Source organism: Dipodomys merriami, unplaced genomic scaffold (genome assembly GCF_024711535.1).
Source record: "Dipodomys merriami isolate MVZ:Mamm:240054 unplaced genomic scaffold, mDipMer1.0.p SCAF_11, whole genome shotgun sequence".
NCBI lineage: Eukaryota > Metazoa > Chordata > Mammalia > Rodentia > Heteromyidae > Dipodomys > Dipodomys merriami.
This window is the reverse complement of record NW_027202382.1, coordinates 39,023,352-39,048,864: the sequence shown is the minus strand read 5'-3', so window position 1 is coordinate 39,048,864 and position 25,513 is coordinate 39,023,352. Positions and strand designations below refer to the sequence as shown.

The window sequence follows — 25,513 nt, the reverse complement described above, 5'->3', positions numbered from 1 at the left end:
TGTTCTCTGCATAGGAAAATGATGTCTAGGAGTTACTTTGCTTGGAATTTTAGCAACTAGAATGTTTGTGTGTTGGAAAGGTGAAATAAAACTTTTTCAATAATTATAATTTGTTTTATATATACTAACATAAAGGGTACTAATAGAGATTGTGTCTGCTATGAATTTGCCTTACCTAGAAGTCTGAATTTGAAAATGCTGATATTTGTTTAAAATGTATGAATTTAATTGTTTGCAGTCTGTGTTAAATTTGGAAAAGTTAAATTTGGTCTCATTTTCCATACGTAATCCTTTTAAAGAATGTGCTGTTTCTAAATTCTCAAAGTAAGATCCATTTTTGGTACTAGATAGACAAGAGACTTCCATTATAAGATAAGACCAATTAAATGTTAATATTGAAAATGAGAGTGAGCAGACTTTATTTAGCTCTTTGGTTTTTTTCCCCATTCTTTGTTGTATCACTTTGCTGAGTTCTAAACTCAGTTCTGACTGACATTTGTATTTTTCCTTGCCTTTGCTAAAGGAGGCCCTGGTCTTCATGATCCTTGTGAGCGAGACCCAACAGATGCTCTGAGCTATATGACTATCCAACAAAAAGAAGATATTACCCACAGTGCACAGGTAACAAGACTGAAAAACTACTGTGATTTTTAGAAAGATATCAAAATTTTTATTTTCAGAATCCTTCTTTTGCATGCTCTTAAGGATTTTTGCCATCATAATAGCAGCATTTAATGAATGTCTTTTTAGCTAGACTTATGAATGGCCATTGAAATTTGATTAAGAAAATGTTTTATTCTTTAGCATGCGCTTAGACTGTCAGCGTTTGGCCAGATTTATAAAGTGTTGGAGATGGACCCCCTTCCCTCTAGTAAGCCTTTTCAGAAGTATTCCTGGTCAGTTACTGATAAAGAAGGTGAGTGTGAAGGTTTTTATTTTGTTTGGGGGTTTGCCTTTTATTAGAACTTAAAGAACTTAAACCATTGTTTATCCAAGTCATCTTTAAGAAAATTGATTTGATTTTCTCCTGACCTTTTTGGCTTATAGCCCTATCAGTGGCATTAATTTTTTGTTTGTTACCTTTTTTTTTTTTTTTTTTACTACAAAGACAAAGGTACCATACTTTGAACTTTGATCTAAGAATAAATTATATAAGCTAGGAGGAGATACTGGTACTGTTGCTGATAGTTTTGGAAATATGTATATACATGCAACATAAAAACATACCTACATGCACATGTGTGTTTTGCTAGGGTTGGGTTTGAACTCTGCCTTGAGCTTTCCTCAGCTTGCTTGTTTGGCTGGCACCGTGCTACTTTAGCCATACCTTTATCCAGCTTTTTTCTGGTTATTTTGGAAATGGAGTCTTAATGAATTTTCTGTTTAGCTGGCTTTTAACTGAAGTCTTCCAGCTCTCAGCCTCCCGAGTAGTAAGGAGTACAGCTGTGAGCTGCCAGAGCCCAGCTCATGTGTGGAAGTATTACGTAACCACCAAAGAGAAAACAAATGTAAAAGAAGAGAAAAGCATATTATAAAATTCAGTACCATCTTCTATTGTCCTGGTTTGACTAAACTTACGAGTTTAACAGAAAGAGCATCAGAATGACCTGGACTCCAATTATGGCTTTACTACTTACTTAGTTTAGGTCTTGAGCAGTGAATTTTCCTCCTTCAGTAAGGATCTTGCCATTTTTCTTACTTATTGGCTGTTGGCAGCTTAAAATGTCTGACTCAGGGCCTTTAATATAGCAGATGCTCAAATGTGAATCTACTCATTCTCTACAATGTGTCACAGAAAACACTTTATTTTCCTCCCTCTTACTTTCTTTTTTTTTTTTCTTTTTTCTTTTTGGGTCCGGTCGTGGGGCCTGAACTCTGGGCCTGGGTACTGTCCCTCAGCTCTTCAGCTCAAGGCTAGCGCTCTACCACTTGAGCCACAGCGCCACTTCCGGCTTTTTTTCTTTTTGCTTATGTGGTGCTGAGGAATCGAACCCAGGGCCTTGAGCATGCAAGGCAAGCGCTCTACCACTGAGCCACCTTCCTAGCCCCTCCCTCTTACTTTCATGTTATATTAGAAGGTGGGGTATTTAATAGCAGATACTCTTTACCATGAGGTAATTTACCTCCCACAATTGAGACTGTTCTAAAAATTTGTGTGTAACAAAATTAGTGCGGTTGTGCAATCTGTTTAAACAGAATTATACTAGGTCTCTGGGCTTATTCTGGGAGATGAAACTTTCTTGTTTGACCAAAAAGATCAAAACTGTTTCATACCTGAAACAGTGGTGGTGCATACCTGTAATCTTAGGACTCAGAAGGCTGAAACAGGATGATTTAGAAGTTTGAGACCAGCCTGGGTTGCATAGCAAGACTCTAATCTCAAAATAAAAATCCTATTTCATGATATTAAGGCATTTGTCATTTTACTTACTTTTTTTGTTGGTTGTGGGGCTTAAACTCAGAGCCTGGGCAATCTTGCTGAGGTCTTTTGCTCAAGGCTACCACTCTACCACTCTGAGCCACAGCACCACATCCCATTTTCTGGTGGTTAATTGGAAATATGGTTGTCGTGGACTTTTCTACCCTGGCTGGCTTCAAACTGTAATCCTCAGATCTCAGCCTCCTGGGTAGCTAGGATTATAGATGTGAGCCACTGGTACTTAGCTTAATTATATTTTTATTATCTTTAACAATTTAGTTTTTAAGGGGAAGAGGGAAACTAGGATGAGAGCTAGGAGCTATCATCATGACAGGTCAGTTTTAGCTCCTACCTTTCTACATTCACTTGACTTCAAAACAGATTTTTTTTCTCTCTCAAACTCTGACATTCTAATTTCTTGACTACTTCTTCCACAAATAATTTTTACCACCTACCTCATCTCAGCTGCTTATTCTGTGGACATACCCCAGACCTGTCTTCAGCATTAATGGTATCAGATGTAACTTTCTATAATTGTATTTTAAGAGTTTCACATTTTAGCTTACCTTTGATTACTCTGTCTAATACTCTTATCCCTTAAACTCACCATTGATTTTAGTTACCTTAATTATTTCATGGTCTTCTAGCTTTCACACTGCTTTTGTTCTCTGGCTCATCATTATGATCCCTAAAATATACCTTTACTTTTGATATCATGTCTTCCTAATAAAGTATTCTAAGTAGCTGAAATCCATCTCTCAACCTGCAACAGGTTGCTGAGCAAAGTTTGGGAAAAACACTGATGAGTCATCTTCTGTGTTCTCCCTTTAAGTCTTTGGCACTACAACCTCACAGGGACTCTTTATGTTGTCTGGTAATTCTCTTATGTCAGTTTGAGAGTTCTTCTCTTTTCCTAAATAACTCTTTAACAACTCCTATTTCACATCGCTACCATTACCTCCTGCCACCTGATAACTTTGCTTGTTTTCTTTTTTGTCAGATTAATAGTTATTGGAGCTGGGTGCTGGTGGCTCATGCCTGTAATCCTTGCTACTCAGGAGGCTGAGATCTGAGGATCACAGTTCAAAACCAGCCTGTGCAGGAATGTCTGGGAGACGCTTATCTCCAATAAAACACTCAGAAAGCCAGAAGTGGCGCTGTGGCTCGAGTGTTAGAGCGTTAGCCTTGAGCTGAAGAGCTGAGGGACAGTGCCCAGGCCCAGAGTTCAAGCCCCATGACCGACATATTCTTACCACTTTATATATCAACCTTGTTGTATCTACTCATACTCTTTGCTTTCCCTCTCTTACCTGTAGAGAACTGTCCAACCTCTTATGTAAAAAAGACTAGCCTTTAAATACAAGATCATGTCATCTGCAAAGAGGGAGAGTTTTACTTCATCCTTTCCTATTTGGATCCCCTTTATGTCTGCGTCTTGTCTTATTGCTGTAGCTAGGCATTCTAATACTAGGTTGAAGAGGAGTGGGGACAGTGGACACCCTTGTCTTGTTCCTGAATTTAGAGGAAATGACTTTAACTTTTCTCTTTTAAGTATAACTCTGGCTGTAGGTTTATCATATATAGCCTTTATTATTGAGAAATGTTCCATGGATTCCTAGTTTTTCCAGAACCTTCATCATAAAGAGGTGCTGGATCTTGTCAAATGCTTTCTCTGCATCTATTGAGATAACCATGTGGTTCTTATCCTTGCTCTTGTTGGTGTGATGAATTATATTGTTTGTCTTTTTTTTTTTGGTTGGTCGTAAGTCCTGAACTCTGGGCCTGGGCGCTATCCCTCAGCTCATCAGCTCACGGCTAGCGCTCTACCACTTGAGCCACAGCACCCACTTCTGGCTTTTTCTGCTTAGGTGGTGCTGAAGAATCGAACCCAGGGCCTTATGCATGCAGGGTGAGCCCTCTACCACTGAGCCACCTTCCCAGCCCATGAATTATATTGTTTTGCGTATATTGAACCAGCTTTGCATCCCTGAAATGAGTCCTGTTTGATCGTGGTGTATGATTCTTTTGATGAGTTGTTGAAGGGAACCCTAGTGCATTGTTGGTAGGAGTGTAAACTTGTTCAACCACTCTGGAAAGCAGTTTGGAGGTTCCTCAAAAGACCTCATAGAGCTCCCTTATGACCCTGTGATCCCACTTTTGGGCATTTACCCAAACAGTCACAAACAAGGTCATACCAAAGTTACCAGCACAACCATGTTTATCGCAGCATTATTTACCATAGCTAAGATATGGAACCAACCCAGATGTCCCTCAGTAGATGAATGGGTCAAGAAAATGTAGTTTGTGTGTGTGTGTGTGTGTGTGTGTGTGTGTGTGTGTGTGTGTGTGTGTGTGTGTGTGTGTGTGTGTGTGTGTGTGTGTGTGTGTGTGTGTGTGTGTGTGTGTGTGTGTGTGTGTGTGTGTGTGTGTGTGTGTGTGTATTATATATATATAATATATATAATGGTGTATTATATATATAGTGGAATTCTATGTCTCCATCAGAAAGAATGACATTGCCTATTTCGTAAGGAAATGGAAAGACTTGGAAAAAATTATATTAAATGAAGTAAGCCAGGCCCAAAGAAACACAGGTCATGGTTTCCCTTATTTGCAGTGACTAGTACATGTCTAGGACAAGCAGAGAAGGTCAAAGGCTAGTATATATGAGCACATGAGATAATGTTAAACAAAATATACCCCAAGACAGGGACACAAGAGGTTTTTTTTTTTTTTTTTTTTTTTTTTTTTTTTTTTTTTTTTTTTTTTTTTGCTTGCTTGCTTGCTAGTGTTATTAATGCACTTAAAATGCACTATGTGATTCTTTTGTTTCTATTGTACATTCTTCCCTCATGGTATAACCCCTGTTTTCACTGGTTTTGATGCTGGTGCTCTGTACCTTGTATATATATTTTTGTAATTTGGGGAGGGGAAGGGATATTGCAGAACGCTTAAATGGGGATGCAGGCTGACCCATTGTACAGGATGAGATGTACAGGACACTATATTGAAAATGAACATTACAATGTGGGAGGGGCGGGACGAGTTGGGGAGGTGGGGAGGGAAGTGATGGTAGGGGAAAATAAAGGAGGAGGTAACAATGCTCGCTATGAAATGTGCTCATGTAACTAACCCCTCTGTACAACATTTTTACAATTAAAAAAAAAGACTAGCCTTTCTCCTTGTCCCATATATCAGATTACCTCTTGCCTATTAGTGGACATTATTCCATCAGTTATTTTGTCTCTTAAAACATACAGTTTCTCCTCATCTATGCTGTAACATCCCCTGTCTGAAGTAAACTCACCCTTAATTTTACAGCTGTTCCCAACAGTCCCATGTTTCAGCTCCCCTTTAGAGCAGGACTCTTGGAAAAAACAACTTTTATCTCACTTTCTGTTCTCTTTTGAACCTGTTATATCAGGCTTCCTTCCTTACCACTCTCCTGGCCTATCATCTATGTCTGTCTGTCTGTCTGTCTATCCTCTCTCTCTCTTTCTCTCTCTCTCTTTCTCCTCCCCCCAAGACTATCTCTAATCAATCTCTGTCTGTCTGTCTGTCTGTCTATCATCTATCTATCTATCTATCTATCTATCTATCTATCTATCTATCTATCTATCTATCTATCTATCTATCTATCTATCTATCTATCTATCTATCTATCTATCTCTATATAGGGCTTGAATGCAAGTCCTTTGGTACTGTCACTTAGCTATTTTGCTCAAAATTGATACTCTTACCACTTGACTCACAGCTCTACTCCTGGCCTTTTGGTGGTTAATTTAGCTGATTTTGAACCACAGTCTTCAGATCTCAACCTCCTGAATAGCTAGGATTATATGTGTGAGCCACTCATGCAACTACAGCAACTTTATTATTTTTATTTTTTAAATTTTTGTTGCTAGTCCTGGGGCTTTGAACCTCAGGGCCTGGGTGCTGTTCCTGTGCTTTCATTTTTGCTTAAGTCTAGTGCTCTAGCATTTGAGCCACAGCTTTCCTTCTGAATTTTTTTTTGTCAGTTGTGGGGCTTGAATTCTGGGCTTGGGTGCTGTTCAGCTCAAGGCTAGTGCTCTACCACTTGAGCCACACTGATACTTCCAGTTTTCTAGTGGTTTATCGGAGATAAGAATCTCATGGACTTGAACTGTGAACCTCGGATCTATTACTTTTTACTGTAGCGTTGTCTCTTTCTCCCTTGCAGGTCTGCCAGTTGAAAGCTTTATTTTTCAGTTGTAGAATTTTAGCTCGTTTATATTTCTGATTTTCTGCAATAAATTCTTTTTAATAGTTTTTTCTTTGGCATATTTTGGTTGCACAAAGCTGTTTTATTGTGATACATGCATTTAATTATAATATATAAAATATATTTGGATGAGATTTTTCCCTGTATTATTATTTTATTGCTCTTCCCAACTTATTTTTACAGAATTCTTTTTTCTTTTTGTTCCAGTACTGGGTCTTGAACTCAGAGCCTCTTGCTCTTGGCTTTTTTCACTCATGGCTTGCTGTCAACCACCTGACACAGCCTGCTTTTGGCTGATTATTTAGATTATAGTCTCCTGGATTTATCTGCTGAAGCTGACTCCAAACTTTGATTCTAAAATCTCAGTCTCCTGAATAGCTAAGATTATAAATATGAGGCACTGCTGCCCAATGTTATTTTAGTTTACAATTCTAATAGACTTCATTAACTACTTTTATAAGTGCCTATTTTCATACATACATATTTTGATCATTTACCACCTTATCCCCTCTTACTTTGCTTTCCTGTCTTCTGATAGTTCCTGCCCCAACTGTCTTCTTTTTTCCATTTGTGTCTTCTTTATTTTAGACCTAAAATTCCATAGCACGTTGGCTGATGCCATAGCTTTGCTATTGTGAATAGTGTTAGCATAAATATGATGTGCCTTTACCTCTATTTTGTACTGATTTACATCCCTTTGGACATATGTCCTCAGGCAGTATAGCAGGGGGTATTTTTTAGTATTTTGATGTACTTCTATACTGATTTCCATATTGGCTTGCTATTTTACATTTCTATTAGTAGTTTATAAGGCCCCTCCAATTCTCCCATTGACACTATCATTTTTTTTTTTTTTTGCCAGTTCTAGGGATTGAACTCAGGGTCTGGGTTCTGTCCCTGAGCTTCTTTTGCTCAAGGCTAGTATTCTACCATGTGAGCCACAGTGTCACTTCCGGCTTTTTCTGTTTAGGTGGTACTGAGGAATTAAACCCAGGAATTCATGCATGCTAAGCAAGCACTCTACCACTTAGCCACCTTCCCAGCCTGTTATTTGTTTTCTTGGTGACAGTCATGACAGGTGAGATGAAATCTCAGTATTGTACAGTATTGCATGACCTTTTATGGCTAATGATGTTGAACATTAAAAAAATGTATTAATTGGCCATTTACATGACCTTATTTACTCATTTATTACTTGGATTATTTGTTCTTTTGGGATTTAATTTTTTAAGCTCTTAAATATCCTGGATATTCTTTGTCTGATTAATAGCTGGCAAAGATTTTTTTGTCTTTTTGTAGACTATTTCTTCATTTTGACAATAGTTTCTTTTGATTTGTAGAAGGTTTTTTATTTCTACAATTCCATTGTAAATTCTTGCTCTTAGTTTCCGAACTTTTGGAGTCTTATTCAGAAAGTTTTTTCCTGTACTTATTTTTTCAGTTGTTTTTCCATAGTAATTTCAAAATTTTCCATCTTATGTTAAGGCCTTTGATCCACTTTTGAATTGATTTTTTTTGTACATGGTAAGAGATAGCAATCTAGTTTCAGACTTCTATATGTGGATACTCAGTTTTCCTAATGCCATTTGTTCATGAGGTTATCCAGCATATATTTTTAGTATCTTTGTTGAAAACCACCAGATGGCTATAGCTGTGCAGGTATATTTCTAAGTCTTCTTATTTCATTGGTGTACTTGTCTGTTTTTGTTCCTATCACTTTGAAATATAATTTGAAGTCAGGTATTATGATACCTCCAACATGGTATGGTGCTTTTTGCTCAGAATTGCCTTGCCTATCTGAGGTCTTTCATACTTTTAATAGTTTGTTTTGACAGGTCTTTTGGGATTGATTTCTGTTATCAGGCCTTTCTCTTCACAGCATTGTGTCTTCTCATCTGCCTTATTATTATGAATGCTGGAGATTTTAAGTGAAAAATTGTAGAAATTTTAAAGCTTAAAGTAATGTTGCCTTTTGGTGGGGGGCAGGTGGGGGGAGGCCTCAGTCTGGGGCTTGAACTCAGGGCCTGGACACTGTCCCTTAGATCCTTTTGCTCAAAGTTCTACCACAGAACCACTTCTGGTTTTCTGGTGGTTAATTGGAGATGAGTCTCACAGACTTTCCTGCCCAGGCTGGCTTTGAACCTTGATCCTCAGATCTCAGCTTCTTGAGTAGCTAAGATTACAGGCTTGAGCACCAGGCATGAGTGAGAGAGAGGCAGAGGGGAGGAGGAGAAAGAGGGGGAGAGAGAGAGAGAGAGAGAGAGAGAGAGAGAGAGAGAGAGAGAGAGAGAGAGAGAGAGAGAGAGAGAGAGAGAGAGATTAATTGGAAATTAGTGTCTCACAGACTTTCCTGCCTGGCCTGGCTTTGAACTGGGATCCTCAGATCTTAGCCTCTTGAGTAGCTAGGATCACAAGTGTGAGCAACTGGCACCTGGCAAGTCTAAGCTCTTTTATAACAAGATGATTGCTCTCTGGTAGATTTTTCAGTGCCTAAAATAGTTCTGTGCATAGTAAACACTGAATATGTGTTGTTGAATGAATTTATAACCAGCATGAAAAGGGCACTGACTTTCACAGTGTGCTTATAAGGATTAAGTAAGTTAATGCATATGAAGATGTGCCAGGCACATGGTAACACTCAAAATATTATTTAAGAAATTGTTGCTTCCAAATGAGCACGTCTCATTAGTACATACTATAAATGTTAAAACTCTCTGCTTTTTTTTTTTTAATAGCAAGATGATTTTTCCCCTAATTACTGTTATTACGTGCCCCAAACTTTTCACTCATTTTCCAGTGGCTGGGATGGTAGAATGAAGTTTATTCCATAAAATGCTATTCATGTAGGTGGTAGATTTAGATACTAGATGTGTACATTTATGATTTTCAGTCAGTCATGTAGTTTGCTTTTAATGTCACTTAATGAATGGGAAAAGATTAACTAGACATAATTCCTTTTCAACATTTAGCTTTTAAGGACTGTATTTTGGGAGATAGGCACACTCAATACTTGTGTATTGCAAATAAAACACAAGCCTAAGCAGATGTTAAGAGAACATCAATCAAGATTGAGTGACCCGAGTAGAAAATATTGACTCTAGCAAATGCCAAACTCAGTGTTTACCCTAGAGGACAATAAATCTTGTTGGTCAGTACATACATAACACATATATTACACACATACATTACAAATTCTCACTCACTAGGTATATTTGGAAATCTTGTGGCATGTATATCTTGGGCATAGCTTTCCCTAGACAGAATTATTTAACATACTTGGACAGGTTGATGAGCTTCTCTTTCCTCCTTGTCCTCTTAAACTTAGATAGCAACGCTTCTGCCTTATACTTTACATAGTCTGTGAATTTAATTAATTTGAGTTATTTTTTGTTCCTTAAATGTTGCTTTGTGTTGAAATTCCTTTTTTTTTTTTTTTTTTTTTTCTGGTCCTGGGACTTGAACTCAGGGACTGTGCTCTATCGCTGAGCTTCTTTGTGCTCAAGGCTAGCACTCTACCGTTTGAGCTACTGCACCTCTTTTGGCTTTTTCCGAGTAGTTTATTGGAGATAAGAGTTGCATGGACTTTCTTTCCTGCCTTAGCAGGCTTCAGATCATGATCCTCAGATCTCAGCCCTCCTGAGTAGCTAGGATTATAAGTGTGAGCCACCAAGACCTAGAAAAATTCTTTTTTTTTTTTTTTTTTTTGGGTCCGGTCGTGGGGCCTGAACTCTGGGCCTGGGCGCTGTCCCTCAGCTCTTCAGCTCAAGGCTAGCACTCTACCACTTGAGCCATAGCTCCACTTCCAGCTTTTTTCTTTTTAAAAGAGAAAATACCTTTGAACTTCAAAGAGCCTGAGTGCATGTATACAAAAATGCTTACATTTATATTCTATATTTTTGATACCATAGAAATTGTAATAAAGTTGATATGAGATAAAACTTCAGGCAAGATAAATATTTATAAAGAAAATCTTAGATGAGATTTGAGGTGATAGAAAAATCTTTTATGGTTTGATAATCAGATTTAACATATTAATATTTAAAATTTATGCAAATACTGTTTTTAAAATACTAGGAAAGATAAAAATAAATCCTACTAAAAGGTGACTACTTTAATATTTTGGTACACAGCTTTCCAGATTTTTTTTTTGTCATGTACATAACAGATGTGAATACATACTATTTTAGTCTGTTTGGGCTACTGTAATAAAATACTGAATAATTTATGAGTGACAGAATTTTGTTGCTCACAGTTCTAAACATTGGAAGTACTAGGTTAACTATAGGAGAGTTGATGTTCAGTGAGGGCCTGTTCTTTCAGATGGGGCCTGCTTTGTGTCCTTACTAGGTAAACTAGAAAAACTGCCTCTGGCCAAGTACATTAATACCTTTTAGAAGGGCTTTGCCCTAATGACTTCCTACATTACCCCTGTCCCAACACCATTGTATGAAGGATTAAATTTCAGCATATGAATTTTGGGAGGAGAGAAACATTCAGGCCTTAGTCTATATGTAGATATTTGTGTGTAAAAATGAATAAATGGGAAAATACATACTTACAAAGTATTAATATTAAATTGTTTCAATAAAAGTTTTTTTACATTTTTAGATTACAGATATGGCAGTTTAATTGGCCAATGAAAAGGTTGTGTGATCTTTGTTGTGCTTCCTGAAATTTTCCTAACTGAGCATATTAATAAGTAGGATCATTGTTTTGATTGACAATGAAGCTTTCATAAATTTTTTAGGTGCTGGGTCATCAGCTATAAAGAGGCCATTTGAAGATGGGTTAGGGGATGATAAAGATCCCAATAAGAAGATGAAACGAAACTTAAGAAAAAGTATGTAAAATCTTCAGTCATATCAATGTGAACTAGAAAGGATTAACAACCTTACAGAGCAAGATAGAAAATGAAGAATGTGACTTAATTTGGAGTTTTAAGAACGAGATCTTTTTTTTTTTTTCCTTTTGTCGGTTGTGGGGCTTGAACTCTGGGCTTGGACGCTGTCCTTGCACTCTTCAGCTCAAGACGAGTGCTCTACAGCTTGAGCCACAGTGCCACTTCTGGTTTTCTAGTGGCTTATTGGAGATAAGAGTCTCATGGACTTTTCTGCCTGGGCTGGCTTTGAACCGTGATCCTCAGATCTCAGCCTCCTGTGTAGCTAGGATTATAGGCGTGAGCCACCGGGCCCTCAGCTCAAGAATAAGATCTTAACAGAAATTGATCATTGAACACACTCTTCTTGTGATTGCGTGCTTCATGGGATAATAAATACTAATATTGGCAATATAATTATTACTATATCAGGTTTTTTTTGGGGGGGGCTCTGATTGTGGGGCCTGAACTCTGGGCCTGGGCGCTGTCCCTCAGCTCTTCAGCTCAAGGCTAGTGCTCTACCACTTGAGCCACAGCACCACTTCTGGCTTTTTTTCTTTTTGTTTATGTGGTGCTGGGGAATCGAACCCAGGGCCTGAGGCATGCAAGGCAAGCGCTCTACCACTGAGCCACCTTCCCAGCCCCACTATATCAGTGTTACAATTATATGAGCATAAGCAATTTTAGAAGTACTTAGAAAGTTAGTTTGTATGTATGTGTTTTGTTTTATTTTGTTTTTGGTCAGTTGTGGGGCTTGAACTTTGGGCCTGGGGCGCTGTCCCTCAGCTCTTCAGCTTAAGGCTAGCACTCTACCACTTGAGCCACAGCGCCACTTCTGGTTTTCTGAGTGGTTTATTGGAGATAAGAGTCTCATGGACTTTCTTGCCCAGGCTGGCTTTGAACTGTGATCCTCAGATGTCAGCCTCCTGAGTAGCTAGGATTACAGGTGTGAGCCACCAGCACCCGGCTTATGTGTGTTCTTTTGAAGTTTTCATTAAAAACAAAACAAAATTAGTGATTAAAAGGAGTCTATAAATGTATATCTTAAAAGCAGTTTGTTTTTTTTACATTTCTGATCTTATTTCTCTTTCTTTTAATTAGTCCTGGATAGTAAAGCAATAGACCTTATGAATGCATTAATGAGGCTAAATCAGATCAGACCTGGGCTTCAGTATAAGCTCTTGTCTCAGTCTGGCCCTGTCCATGCCCCAGTCTTCACAATGTCTGTAGATGTGGATGGCACAACTTATGAAGCCTCAGGACCATCCAAGAAAACAGCAAAACTTCACGTAGCAGTGAAGGTACTGTATTTCTTTTACTAACTAAATGCTTTGTTATTTTTATTTGATTAAAAAGTACTTATTTTCCTATAATTAACAATGTCTTCATACTTTTAATGAGAACAACTTTTGTTACTTCTGGATCACAAGATGATTTTTTGTTGTGAAATAATTTATTCTGGTTTCATGAAATTTAGAAAACCGAGAAAATGTTAAGTAAAAAAATCAGTTGTATATTTCCATGGCATAGTTCATTAATATTTATATGTAGTTTTGTTTCCAATCTTAATGTATTTTGTTTAACTTTTCAAGTTGAGCTTACAATGTCCATATATATAATTTTATGCTCTATAATTATTTCTGTTGATCTTTCATTAGTTTTATAAATAATTTTTAATGACTGTGATTAACATGATGAGAATACTCTATTACTTATTCAAATCTTTCCCTATCATTGGATATTTTGTAATTTCCATATTTTTCTGTCATAAATAAATTTGATAGTATCTTTGGACATGGTACTATTTTGTGCTTCAGAATCTTTCCATGGGGAATAATATTTTCTATTAGACCAATAAATCATGCATGTAGATTTATAGAAAAGTATCCCAAATGGAATGTCTCTACAGAGACATTTAACCTCTTGTCGGGTAATATCAACATATCAGTGATCCGATACACTGGAGATAAAATTTTCACTTAGGAAATGTCATGTTACAGAATGGTAGAAAAAGATCAATCAGTTTTGATTTGCAAGTATTATTAATGTAGATTAAATGCTGTTGTAACTGTCTTAGATATTAGGAATACAGTAATAAAATAAGGTCTGTACTTACAGAGTTTGCATTCTAATGAAGATATGGTGGAAAGACAAACAACATATATATATAAACAAATATGTAATTGTCATATATACAAACAAGTATATAATGTGTCAGATTAGAACAAGTCAGAAAAATAGTAACAAAGTGATATAAATACTAAATATTCTGTCTTGTTTACAAAAAAGGTGTCTAAATGATAATGAAACTATGAGTTTAAAATGAGTAGAAAAAAAATCCAGGATTAAAGTTAAAACTTACAATAATTGAGCTATACTGTACTCTTGATAATGTGTTACAAATTTTAGAGCTGAATTTTGTAGAAAATAGTCAATGAAATTTGTGAAGTAAACCACAGAGTCTGAAAGTCACAGCTGTTTTGATGTAAAGATCAGGTGAGCATTTCTCCTTGCCTGAATCTTCACAAAAAAAGGGTATCAGTGATAACTGTTAAAGTCTTTTACACTTTGATACATGTAGTCAATTGTAATTTGTAGGATTTTTTTTTTAGTAGAGGAATAAATTTTGCAAGTCTGGGCACTGTCCCTTAGGTTTACTGCTCAAGGTTTGTATTCTACCACTTGAGCCACTGCTCTTCTTCCAGCTTTTTGGTGGTTAATTGGAGATAAGACTCTCAAACTTCCCTGTGGGAACTGGCTTCTAACTGCCATCTTCCCATCTCAGCCTCTTCCTTAATAGCTAGGATTTGAAGTATAAACCACTGGCACCCAGTCTTTATTCTCTTTTATTTTATTTGTTTGTTTGTTTATTGTTGGTCCTGGGGTTTGAACTCGGCCTGGGTACTGTCCTTGAGCTCTTCAGCTCAAGGTAGCAATCTACCACTTGAACCACAGCACCACTTCCAGTTTTCTGGTGGTTAATTGTTGATAATAGTCTCACGAAGTTTCCTGCCCAGGCTGCTTTGAAACGCAATCCTCAGATCTCAAACTCCTGAGCAGCTATGATTACAAGTGTGAGTGACTGGTACCCAACCTTTATTCTTTTTTTAAACTTGTAAAATCCGAAAAGAATGAAGTGAAAAAATTTTCTTTAGTTTGATGCAAACTTGGAGTTGCTCTCATTGGGTGTACAACCTTAATCCAATCTTTTTATTTTTACATTTAGCATGAATCTTATGTATTTTTACGTACAACATGAGGGAGACCCACATCTTTCTTTGGCTCATCTAAAAACACGTTTTTTTAAAAAAATCAAGCTGCCATAAAGCAGTTGGTTTAGGTTTAGGTGTTTTTAGTTTTACAATCTTTTGTTTTGCAATCTTTTGATATTATTTATTGTCTCCTAAGATAAGTTCTAAAGGTAGACTTTGTAGGCCAAAAGGAAAGCATATTTTAATAATTCATTAATTTATTTAAAAAGTTACTGAAAATACTATGGTATTACCAAATTGCTATCCATAAAGGTTAATACAGTATATTACAAGTTCCACTTCAAAAGAGTTTCACATCCAGTGTGTTCATGAAAGTGAGTCCTCTAGATAAAACTCTTTACAGAGTTAGTAGTTTGATGGACCTGATAGAAAATTATACCAGAGAATCAGATCATAACTGTCAGAAATAGGTTCCTCCACATGAGCTTGGTCTGGCTACCTAACAGCTGGCATACCAGAGTGCTGGAAATTAGAGGCCAATTTGCTCCCTCCCTTCCGTAGAGTCTGGGCTCTGTCCCTGAGCTTCTTTTGCTCAAGGCTAACACTTTACCACTTGAGCCACAGCTGTACTTCCAGCTTGTTTTGGTAGTTTAGTAGAGATAAGAATCTTTCCTGCTTGTGCTTGCTGGCTTTAAACCTCCATCCTCAGATCTCAGCCTCCTTATCAGCTGTTCATTGAGACTGATTCTCGTGAATGTTTTGCTTGAGCTGCCTCAAACCATGACCCTCCTAGTGTCTGTCTCCAGAGTAGCTAAGATTATAGACGTGAGCTGCTAGTATCCTGATGAGACACTCATTAAGCACAGTTGGTAAAATGTCTAGTAGTAGGATTACAGGCCTGAGCCCCCAGTGCCTGACTGTTTTTTCATTTCTTTATCTTGGTATCCACCCTTCTCACAAAGGACACCTTTAGGGACATAATCAGCTATATTCTATGTAGAGAGCTTCAGTCCTTGTGGAAAAGGTTAGATTGGAGATAAGGCTCTTTAAGAGAGGTTTTTAGAGTCATCAGATGTCTGAGAATCTGATATCAAACCTCCATTCTACAGAAGCTGTGGATGTTAGCTTCTTTCTAGTAGAGAGCCATATGTAGAATTGCATGTATTTTCTTTTCACTCCTGACCCCTACTTTTTGAGAGCAGCCTTTCTCTGTGTTTGCTCTCTTTAAGGAAAAAAGATATCTCAGTTTCTTGTCTCCTGTCTCCTTTCTCTTGTCTCTCTGTCTCTTGTCTCTGTCTCTCTTTCATTCTGTATGTGTGTATACACACATGCAGTATTCATAAGCATACATGTATATGTACAACACATATGCAGTATACTCATGCATATGTTTATATACACAAGTATAAGTATAGATGCACATATACATATGTATATTATGTATATGTGCATATACATAATTTTTGGCATTTAGGTTTTAACTTTCAGCCTACATTGTCTGTGTTAATTTTGGACTGATAAACTGTCTGGTATCAGATTTCTCAGGGAGAACATAGTTGGAGGACTCTGCAGAGAAGGTGTTTTCTTTATAAAATTTTGATGAGGTTATAACCAAATGATGTAGTGTACTTAGTGTAAAACTTCAGAATTTAAGATATTACAAAAGTGTTCTTGGCTTTACTCCCCCCCAAAATACAAATTATTTATTTATGATTTAAATGCCAAGTTCCCCGTATATGAATTGGATGAATTAATTTCTAGTTCTCTTGGTACAGGGTTCCACTTAAGCCCTTTTTTATTGTAGTTTAGAATAACACTTTTATTCATATTGGCAAAATCCTTATCACATAATGCCATTGTTTCTCATTCATGTGGCTATGGCAGTTTTTTGAAACTGGGGTTGAGCACAGGGCTTTGTTCTTGCTATATAGGCAGTCTATACCTTGAACTATACCTCCAGCCCTTTTGCTCATATTATCTTTGAGCTAGGTCTCTAACTTTTTGCTCAGGTTAGTCTGGACCCTGATCCTTCTATGTATGGTTTTGACTGTATCTGGAAAGACAGATACACACCACCATATCCAGCTGTTCACTGAGATGGAGTCTTATGAATGTTTTGCTTGGGCTGCCCTCAAACCACTATCCTCCCAGTCTCTGTCTCCTGAGTAGCTATGATTTACAGTTGTGAGCTGCTGACATCCTGATGAGACACTTACTAAGCACAGCTGGTATAATAAAGAAATATGAAATATGGCATTGCTGCTGGGTGCTGGGTGGCTCATGCATGTAATCCTAGCTACTCAGGAGGCTGAGATCTGAGGATTGCAGTTCAAAGCCAGCCCAGGCAGGAAAGGCCATGAGACTTTTTTTTGTTGTTGTTGGTCGTGGGGCATGAACTCTGGGCCTTGACACTGTCCCTCAGCTCTTCAGCTCAAGGCTAGCACTCTACCACTTGAGCCACAGCACCACTTCCAGCTTTTTCTGCTTACGTGGTACTCATGCATGCAAGGCAAGCACTCTACCACTGAGCCGCCTTCCCAGCTGGATGTGAGACTCTTATCTCCAAGAAACTACTCAAAAAACCAGAAGTGGTGCTGTGGCTCAAGTGGTAGAGCACTAGCATTGAGTTGAAGAGCTGAGGGACAGGGCCCAGGCCCAGAGTTCAAGCCCCACGACCCTAGGGGGAAAAAAAAAGAAATATGTCATTGCTCTCCTTTTTTTCCCTCCAATTGTTGGGGTTGATCTTAGGACTTTGAACTTGCTAAGCAATGCTCTACTAATTGAGCCACACTGCCAGTCCTGTTTTTTTTTGTTTGTTTGTTTACTTTTTCTTTTTTTGGATAGGGTCTCTATCTAGGGTGACCTCAACATTCAGTTTCTCCTACCTATTCTTTTGACTTAATTGGGATTACATGTATGTGCCTCGATGCCAGGTTTATCTGTTGAGATCACAGGTAACTTTTTGTTTTAGCTAGCCTCAATCTGCTTTCGGAGTAGCAAAGATGACAGGTATGGACCCACTGTACTTAACTGGCTTTTACACTGTATCAATTTAAAACAGCTAAAAACTATAACATTCAAGGATCTTTGGGACCTGTCTCTGATTCCTCTGACATATTGTCTTATTGGCTGGTGATGTAGCTCAGCAGTGAGCAGGTGCATAGCATGTAAAGGCCTTGAGTTTAGTCTCCACTAGTACAGTAAGTTTTAATTAGTAACACATCAGCATCAACTTACTTTGAAGAAAATGTACTAATAAATGCATTTTCTTGTGGACACAGACACATTGCTCAACAAATTTTATTTCAGTAAAGTATGAGACATCTCAGGTATTGAATAGGAATTTTGAAGTTTGAACATTAGAGATAGCCATAAAGCTGTCAAGCCTTGAAGGGAAGGATGCAGATAGAAGCCACAAGTGTCCCTGGTTCACTTAGTATGATAAATAAACACAGATGCTGAATCTGAATTTTCAAGTATAATTTAAGTTGAAAGCATTGTTGGTAAGTACCATGCTTTAGATTTTATTTTGTAATTAACAGGCAAATTCTTGATTTCCCAATCTGGGCCAATTCCTTTAATGAGTTGAGAATAGAACTTAGAGGTTAGCTTACCTAGTTTCATGATTTGTCAATTAGAAATTTGAGGACCAGAGAACTATAGAATTCAACTCTGAGGTCTTTTCCTTCTTCGTCCAGTGTACTTTTTTCAGGTTCTCTTTAACTCTCCCCAACATTTCATTGTTTACACCTGTGTTCTTTATTTTCTCTATCATTTCCAAATTAAATGAACCAAATCAAATATAACATCAGGTTTGAATTTTTTTCTTTCTTCCTTTCTTCCTTTCCCTTCCTCCCTCCCTCCCTCCCTCCCTCCCTCCCTCCCTCCCTCTCTGCCTGTCTGTTATTTAGTTGGACATGGGGGCTGAATTCTGGCCTGAGTGCTGTCCCTCAGCTCTTCAGCTCAAGGCTAGTGCCCTACCACTTGAGCCACAGTGCTACTTCCAGCTTTTCTCTGCTTATGTGGTGCTGAGGAATTGAACCCAGGACCTCATGGGTGCGAGGAAAGCACTCTTAACACCAAGCCCACTTTCCAGCTCCGTCATCCTTATTTAAACATAATTACTTTGAGGAGGACTTCCTCATTTTTCATACAGTACTACTTTGATACTTAGCATATGTAACCAAGAATTTATAGAATTTTTAGCCCTATATTGCCCTTTCTTGGTGTTTTATGAATCTAAATGTTATAAATATGAAACTTCTGTTCTAAGTTTCCTCTCTGTGATCACTGGTATCTGAATAAAACTGAGTAAAATTATACCTTAATGTAATTTTCATAGGTTTTACAGGCAATGGGATACCCAACAGGCTTTGATGCAGATATTGAATGTATGAGTTCCGATGAAAAGTCAGACAATGAAAGCAAAAATGAAACAGTGTCTTCAAACTCAAGCAATAATACTGGAAATTCTACAACTGAAACCTCCAGTACCTTAGAGGTATACTTATCTGTTTTTTTCCCCTTAGGGGGGAGAATTGTGATATATGTTCATTGTAGAAGATTTGAGATGTCAAAAAGAGTAAAAAGTCAAGTATATATAAACCTGTATATTGTAGAGGCATACATTACTAACATTTTGCTTTATTTCCATCCAGATTTGTTTCATGAACATTTTATGTAGGCAGCCATATTTTCATGATGGTTTACATCTTGGTTTTATATAACTTAGTACTAGAAATATTTGTCAAAATAACTGCATATTGTACAACATTTGAGTAAATATACCCTAATTTTACTAGCATTTTCCTACCAATGGCCATGGAAACTGCTTCTGTAATTAGAATGTATTGTTTGTATCACCAATAACCAGAAGACAAAAGACTAAAAGATCTGGTGGAGGAAATTTGGAATTATTTGAAGTGTGTGCTAAACTAAATTTGTAGGAGACATAAGGCCATCATTTAGTTGGTTCAGCCTTGTTGGAAGACCTAGAATGTACCTCAGAATATGAGAAGTCCTGACCTTTGATTTTATCACTGCAGATAATTGATTGGATGAAATCCAATGTATTAGGAGGGCATTCCTGGAATCCTTGTTTATAGCATTATTTGTAAATAAAATTGACTCTAGAATTACTGCAAGAGCTTTTTTTTTTTTCCAAGTTCTTTTCACCTTGTTAGTTGTAATAGTAAATATGCATTAAGGACTCAATAGACTAATTCTTTTCAGTCCATAAATCCCTTTTGGTACCTGCTCAGCTTTAGGTGTTGTAGATGTTGTTGTTCCGGGCCTGAAAATGATGCTGGAAAAGAAGGCAAAAAGATACGTTTATAGAAACTCCTAATGTAATGTAACAAGCACTGTGATTCCAGAGTAATACAATGTGAAATCTCAAAGTAGACACTGTTTGTGTGACTGTCTCACATACGCACAGTTCTATAATGTCAGTGGTAGTACAGCAAGAGCATGGTTTTACATGATGAATTTTGCCATGTGGGGAAAGGAGTGAAACAAAAGCATTGTGGGGCTGAAAGACAATGAAGTATAATGACTGAAGGTTGAAAGTTCAAGTTTGTGAGGTGCCATGGAAGCTTGTTTGGAGAGCTGTTAGGGGCTGAAGCCTGAGGAGGAGGACATTCTAGACTCTCCTGCAATGGAGAAGAGAACAGGAGTGGCACTGGCTGTGGAGAATGCACTGCTTGTTCATAGGAGGTAGTTATAGCTCCAGAGGTGCTGTTTCACTGGTGGTGCATTTACCAAGGGAATGGAGGAGTCATGAATTCACATTGTACAAAGTACAAACGGAATAATTAGTAAGGGAGAGAGCAGAGAACAGTGTGAGCTGTACTAATAGCAGCCACATGAGTATATGGAGGTTTTAGTGGTGGCTATTTAATTCTGCATAATGTGATACTGAGATGGAGATCACTTAATTTTCATTTCTTTAAATAGCTTAATTGATTGAAATTCAAGGTGTTTGTGTGTGTGAGAGCACATATAGAAGTTTTAGTGGTGGCAGTTTAATGTATTTAGATGGAGAACCCTTAATTTTCATTTTTTAAGTTAAATAGCTTAAATAATTAAAATTTAAGATACGGATGTGCTTGTGTGTATGTGTCTCTATGTGTCTGTATATGTGAGTATTTGCACCCAGGGACATCCATACATCTGCTGAGCATGTACCCTGACACTGAGCTACATTCCCAGCTCTGAAGTTTTTAGATATTTTTAAGTCTGGAGGCATTAAAAAAAAAGTCATTTTAGTGAAAGAGTAGAGAGTGATTAGTATAGATTTGCCTTAAGAAATTTCTTATTACCCTTTTTTCTAGACTTTGGTGGCTCACTCCTGAAATCCTGGCTACATAGGAGGCTGAGATCTGAAGATTGCCATTCAAAGCCAGAAACCTGAAAGTGTAGTTGTGGCTCAAGCTGTAGAATGCTAGCCTTGAACATAAAAAAAGCTCACCCAGGCCCTCAGTTCAAGCCCTACTACTATGGCCATCCCCCCCTCCCCCCTGCAAAAAAACCCTAAAACACCCACAAACAAGCATTCTCGTTACCCTTTTGAAGATGATTAGAAATTTACCATGAAAAATTTCAAATATAAATGATGAAAATGGATCAAGAAAAGATGCTTTTTAATTGTAGGAGACTCAGGAGTGATGATCTTAGAATGGTTTCACTTCTGAGGCAGCAGCTTTAGAATGCTTCATTATGACAGTGCTAACTAAATGCATGTCATGGAACTTGAACTCAGGGCCTAGGTGTTGTCTGTGAGTTCTATTGCTCAAGGGTAGTGCTCTACTACTTGAGCCACACTGGTTTTTGGTGGTTAATTGGAGATAGGTCTCACAGACTTTCCTGCTCAGGTTGGTTTTGAACCTCGATCCTTAGATCTCAGCCTCCTGAGTAGCTAGAATTAGACGTGAGCTACCAGTGCCTGGCTATAATAACACTTTTGAACATTCATTTTGTTTGTCTACCATTTCTTGAGTAATTATTGTGATGAAATTACACACATTGGGCTTAAAAAGTACTCAACCTTTAGGACCTTCCCTTTTCAAAATTATATTTGTAATATTTGTGCCATTGTTTTATTTATTCTACCTCTCTACATTTGAACCTTGTTAGGCAAACCTGAATTGCTTCTTTTTTCTCTACTTATGTCCTATCCCCTTTAATCCATTTTCTACCACTGCTTGTGGTGTTTTTTTTTTTCTTCCAACACAGTTCTTTTCTAGGTTAGACTCTTTCTCTGGCACCCCATTATTCATGATTGTGTCAGAGCTAATTAGCTTGACACCCCAATTCCTAGTGATTTGAGCCCATTTAGAGTGTTTCCTAACAGGGTAATAATACACCACTTTCCTTTCCCACTCCCTTATGTCACCAAACTGCACTTTCTATGATTTCCAGACAAATGTTCTTGGCTTTTCTTGGGCCCTTTAAAAACAATTGGTTCTCCTTGGTGATGGTCAGGCAATTAGCCCCTTAAGGCCAGGCCCGTGTCTAGCTCCAAGACAATTGTCTGAATGCCCTAGAAATGGATTCCTTCTGGCTGGACATGGTGGCATATGTCCATAATTGGGAGGACAGTGGTTCATGGCTACCCTGGGGAGATACTCTCCCCCCCCCCCCATTTCAACCAATAAGCCTGCTGTGGTGACCTTGCTTATGTTGCCAGCTACTTGAGTCCAAGAAGAGCCCTAGACAGAAATGTAGAGCCTCTCTAAAAAATAACTAAGGCAAATGGGTTGGGGGCATGGCTCATGGGCTAGAGTACCTTTTTAGAGTACAGGGTCCTGAGTTCATCTTCTCATCTGTTCCTTCCCTCAAAAGTGATCTGTTTTACTGTGTTTCCATAATACACATCTGTCCTATAACATATATTGTCTATAATGATGGCATCGGTGGTTCCTGGAACATTCTGTCTCCCTGAGGACAAATAATTACCTTCATTGGTACTTAGTTTTAAAGTTCAGGATCCAAATAAAAAGCCACTGCTTTTTACTTTGGTGCCATTAAATCTGTTTAGAGAAACTAAGAAATTTAGGATTACTTCCTGGGAGCACATGTAAAGATGAGAAATATGGATCCTTAAGGCATTATTTGAATATTATTTCTTCTATGTTCTTCGCTAGTCATTTGCGGTTTGGTTAGGTTATGAACAGCACGGAATAGACTGTAGACCACCTGGGAGTGGCAAGGCCACATTGAGTCTTGAATACTGAACTGGCCAGTAGCTGATTGGTCAGATATGGTTGCAGCATTTACTACCTGTTGTTTTCATACTTTTGATGCTATGTTGCTATTAGTATAGAAGTAGCCTCATTTTAATTATTGACCTTCCTTTTTAACATAATTTGTATTACTACGTTTAGTATTCTAAACTTATGGATTAAGCCACCAGCTTCCCTATCTCTTTTAGGTAAGAACTCAGGGCCCTATCCTCACAGCAAGTGGCAAAAATCCTGTCATGGAGCTCAATGAAAAAAGAAGAGGTCTCAAGTATGAACTTATCTCAGAAACTGGTGGAAGCCATGATAAGCGCTTTGTAATGGAGGTGTGTTTCTAGACTCATGCAGCCTTATTTTCCTTTCACAGCTGTAGAGTATCTTGAACTGTTAGGTAAAAATGTTTTGCCATCAGTTCTTTGGGCACTGTTTGATTTCTGGTGTGTTCTATGTTATGTATGTAAATTAAAACTACTAGAGGATTGAATGGAATAATTGCAAAGTGGTGTTCTTGATTTCAGGTAGAAGTAGATGGGCAGAAATTCCGAGGCGCAGGTCCAAATAAGAAAGTGGCAAAGGCAAGTGCTGCGTTAGCTGCCCTGGAGAAGCTGTTTTCTGGCCCCAATGCAGCAAATAATAAGAAAAAGAAGATTATTCCTCAGGTATGAGTTAAGCTTAACTTTTGCAATACTTTTCAAAATGCTTTGAGAATTAAATTTCCTGCTTTTGTGTTACTTTAGCTTGTTTTTTTTTTTTTTTAATTATCTTGCTTTATGTAGTTCACTTTGGCATTTTGTAAAGTTGTTTCTTTTTTTTATTTTTTATTGTGAAAATACTGTACAGAGGGGTTACAATTACATGGGCAAGATAATGAATACATTTCTTACCAAGCATTGTAGCCTCCTCCTTTGTTCCCCCTTCCCCATCTTCCCCCCGCCCCCCCCCCCCACCCAGTCCTCCCTGCTAGCCCCCCACCCCCCACCCCCGGCCGGCTGCACCAAAGTTGTAAAGTTCGGGGCTGGGGGTTTAGCCCAGTGGAAGGGCGCCTGCCCGGCGCGCGCAAGGCTCTGGGTTCAATCCTCAGCCTGGAAAAAAAAAGAAAAAAAAAGCTACAAAAGACCAAAAAAAAAAAAAAACAAGGCAAAGTTGTCAAGTTCATTTTTCGACATAATGACTTGTACATCTCATTGTTGCAAAGGGTCCACCTGTATCCCTATTTAAACGATTTGTTTTTCCCCTTCCCCTCCACAAATTATAACATCAAATACAGTGAAAGCAGGGGTTATGCTGTGGGGGAGGGACATACAAAGCAATGTAAAGTTGTTTCTGTTTTTGTGAATTTAGCAGCTTTTCTTTCGGGTAGATAATGAATAATACACATCAAGACCAGGTTTACTGTTCTGTGGTGTGACTTTATTTTTTGCACAAAAACCTATATATTGACAGATGTATAAACTATATATTCATAATGCTTAAGCTAGCATTATTTGGAAGGCTGAGCCTATCCAGGATGAGATAAGATATGGAGGTAGTTTGTGCTTTCTGTAGTAAGAGCACTTGTGCAGCTCAGAGAACCTCCAAATTTCCTGGAGCTCTTTTTTCTCCAGGTCTGCAGCTGTTCTCTCACTTCTTTCCACACTGCTTTTGTATGATTTATTTGAGGTTTTCCTTTGTAGGCAGCACAGAATGTGTTAAAGTTGCTTTTGCAGATTACTGGCATTGGTGTGTCAGTGCCTGGAAGTCTAGAGTTTTCAGTAGGTATTTGGAAAAATTGGCTCCTAATACATGCCCTTCTTGTATATGAAGTTCTTCAACCCCTCCATTTATGCATCAAGAAATACTTTTTAGACAGGTACCATGTGTAATTATGAGAGAAAAAGAGATAGATGGGTAAATATAAGATACACTCTCAGTGTCATGAGGAGTGCTGGTGCAGGACTAATGCCTGAATAAATTATATGAGAAAAACAGATATTCAAAATGTTTAGATAAAAGAAGCATTGAGTATTTAAATTATTAAACTTCTTGTATTTAGATCCTTTTATATATGCTAAGTCTGCTGTAGAAGGGGTAGAACTTGATCTCATTTTACAGAAGAGGAAAGTGAAAAACATTAATTGATGATGAGGTTCCCTTTCAAATTGTCCGGAGACCCTGGATGTCCTACTGCATATTATATCCATCTGGACATTCATTCTATTTTACTTATGCTTCTTTTATCAACAATGATCAACACTTCTTAAATTCAAAATGTAAATGGAGATGGCTAACGTAAAAATTAGAGAAACTATAGCCAAGCGCTGGTGGCTCACGCCTGTAATTCTAGCAACTCAGGAGCTGAGATCTGAGGATCACGGTTCAAAGCCAGCCTGGGCAGGAAAGTCCATGAGACTCTATCTCCAATAAACCACTAGAAAACTGGAAGTGGCGCTGTGGCTCAAGCAGTAGAGTGCTAGTCTTGAGCTGAAGAACGCAAGGACAGTGTCCAAGCCCAGAGTTCAAGCCCCACGACCGACCAAAAAAAAA

The 25,513-nt window shown here is 37.9% G+C and overlaps 1 protein-coding gene across 5 annotated transcripts in view; it reads left to right on the top strand.

Annotated features, from left to right (window-relative positions):
- Strbp (spermatid perinuclear RNA binding protein) overlaps positions 1 to 25,513 on the top strand; it is a 114,839-nt gene that overhangs the window by 75,733 nt on the left and 13,593 nt on the right. For all 5 annotated transcript variants that reach the window (XM_070013244.1, XM_070013236.1, XM_070013235.1 and 2 more), the window contains exons 9-15: positions 524 to 621; positions 805 to 916; positions 11,410 to 11,502; positions 12,640 to 12,839; positions 19,093 to 19,251; positions 23,182 to 23,316; positions 23,509 to 23,649. In XM_070013244.1, coding sequence (XP_069869345.1) covers positions 524 to 621; positions 805 to 916; positions 11,410 to 11,502; positions 12,640 to 12,839; positions 19,093 to 19,251; positions 23,182 to 23,316; positions 23,509 to 23,649 — 938 coding nt within the window. The remainder of the gene's footprint in view (positions 1 to 523; positions 622 to 804; positions 917 to 11,409; positions 11,503 to 12,639; positions 12,840 to 19,092; positions 19,252 to 23,181; positions 23,317 to 23,508; positions 23,650 to 25,513) is intronic.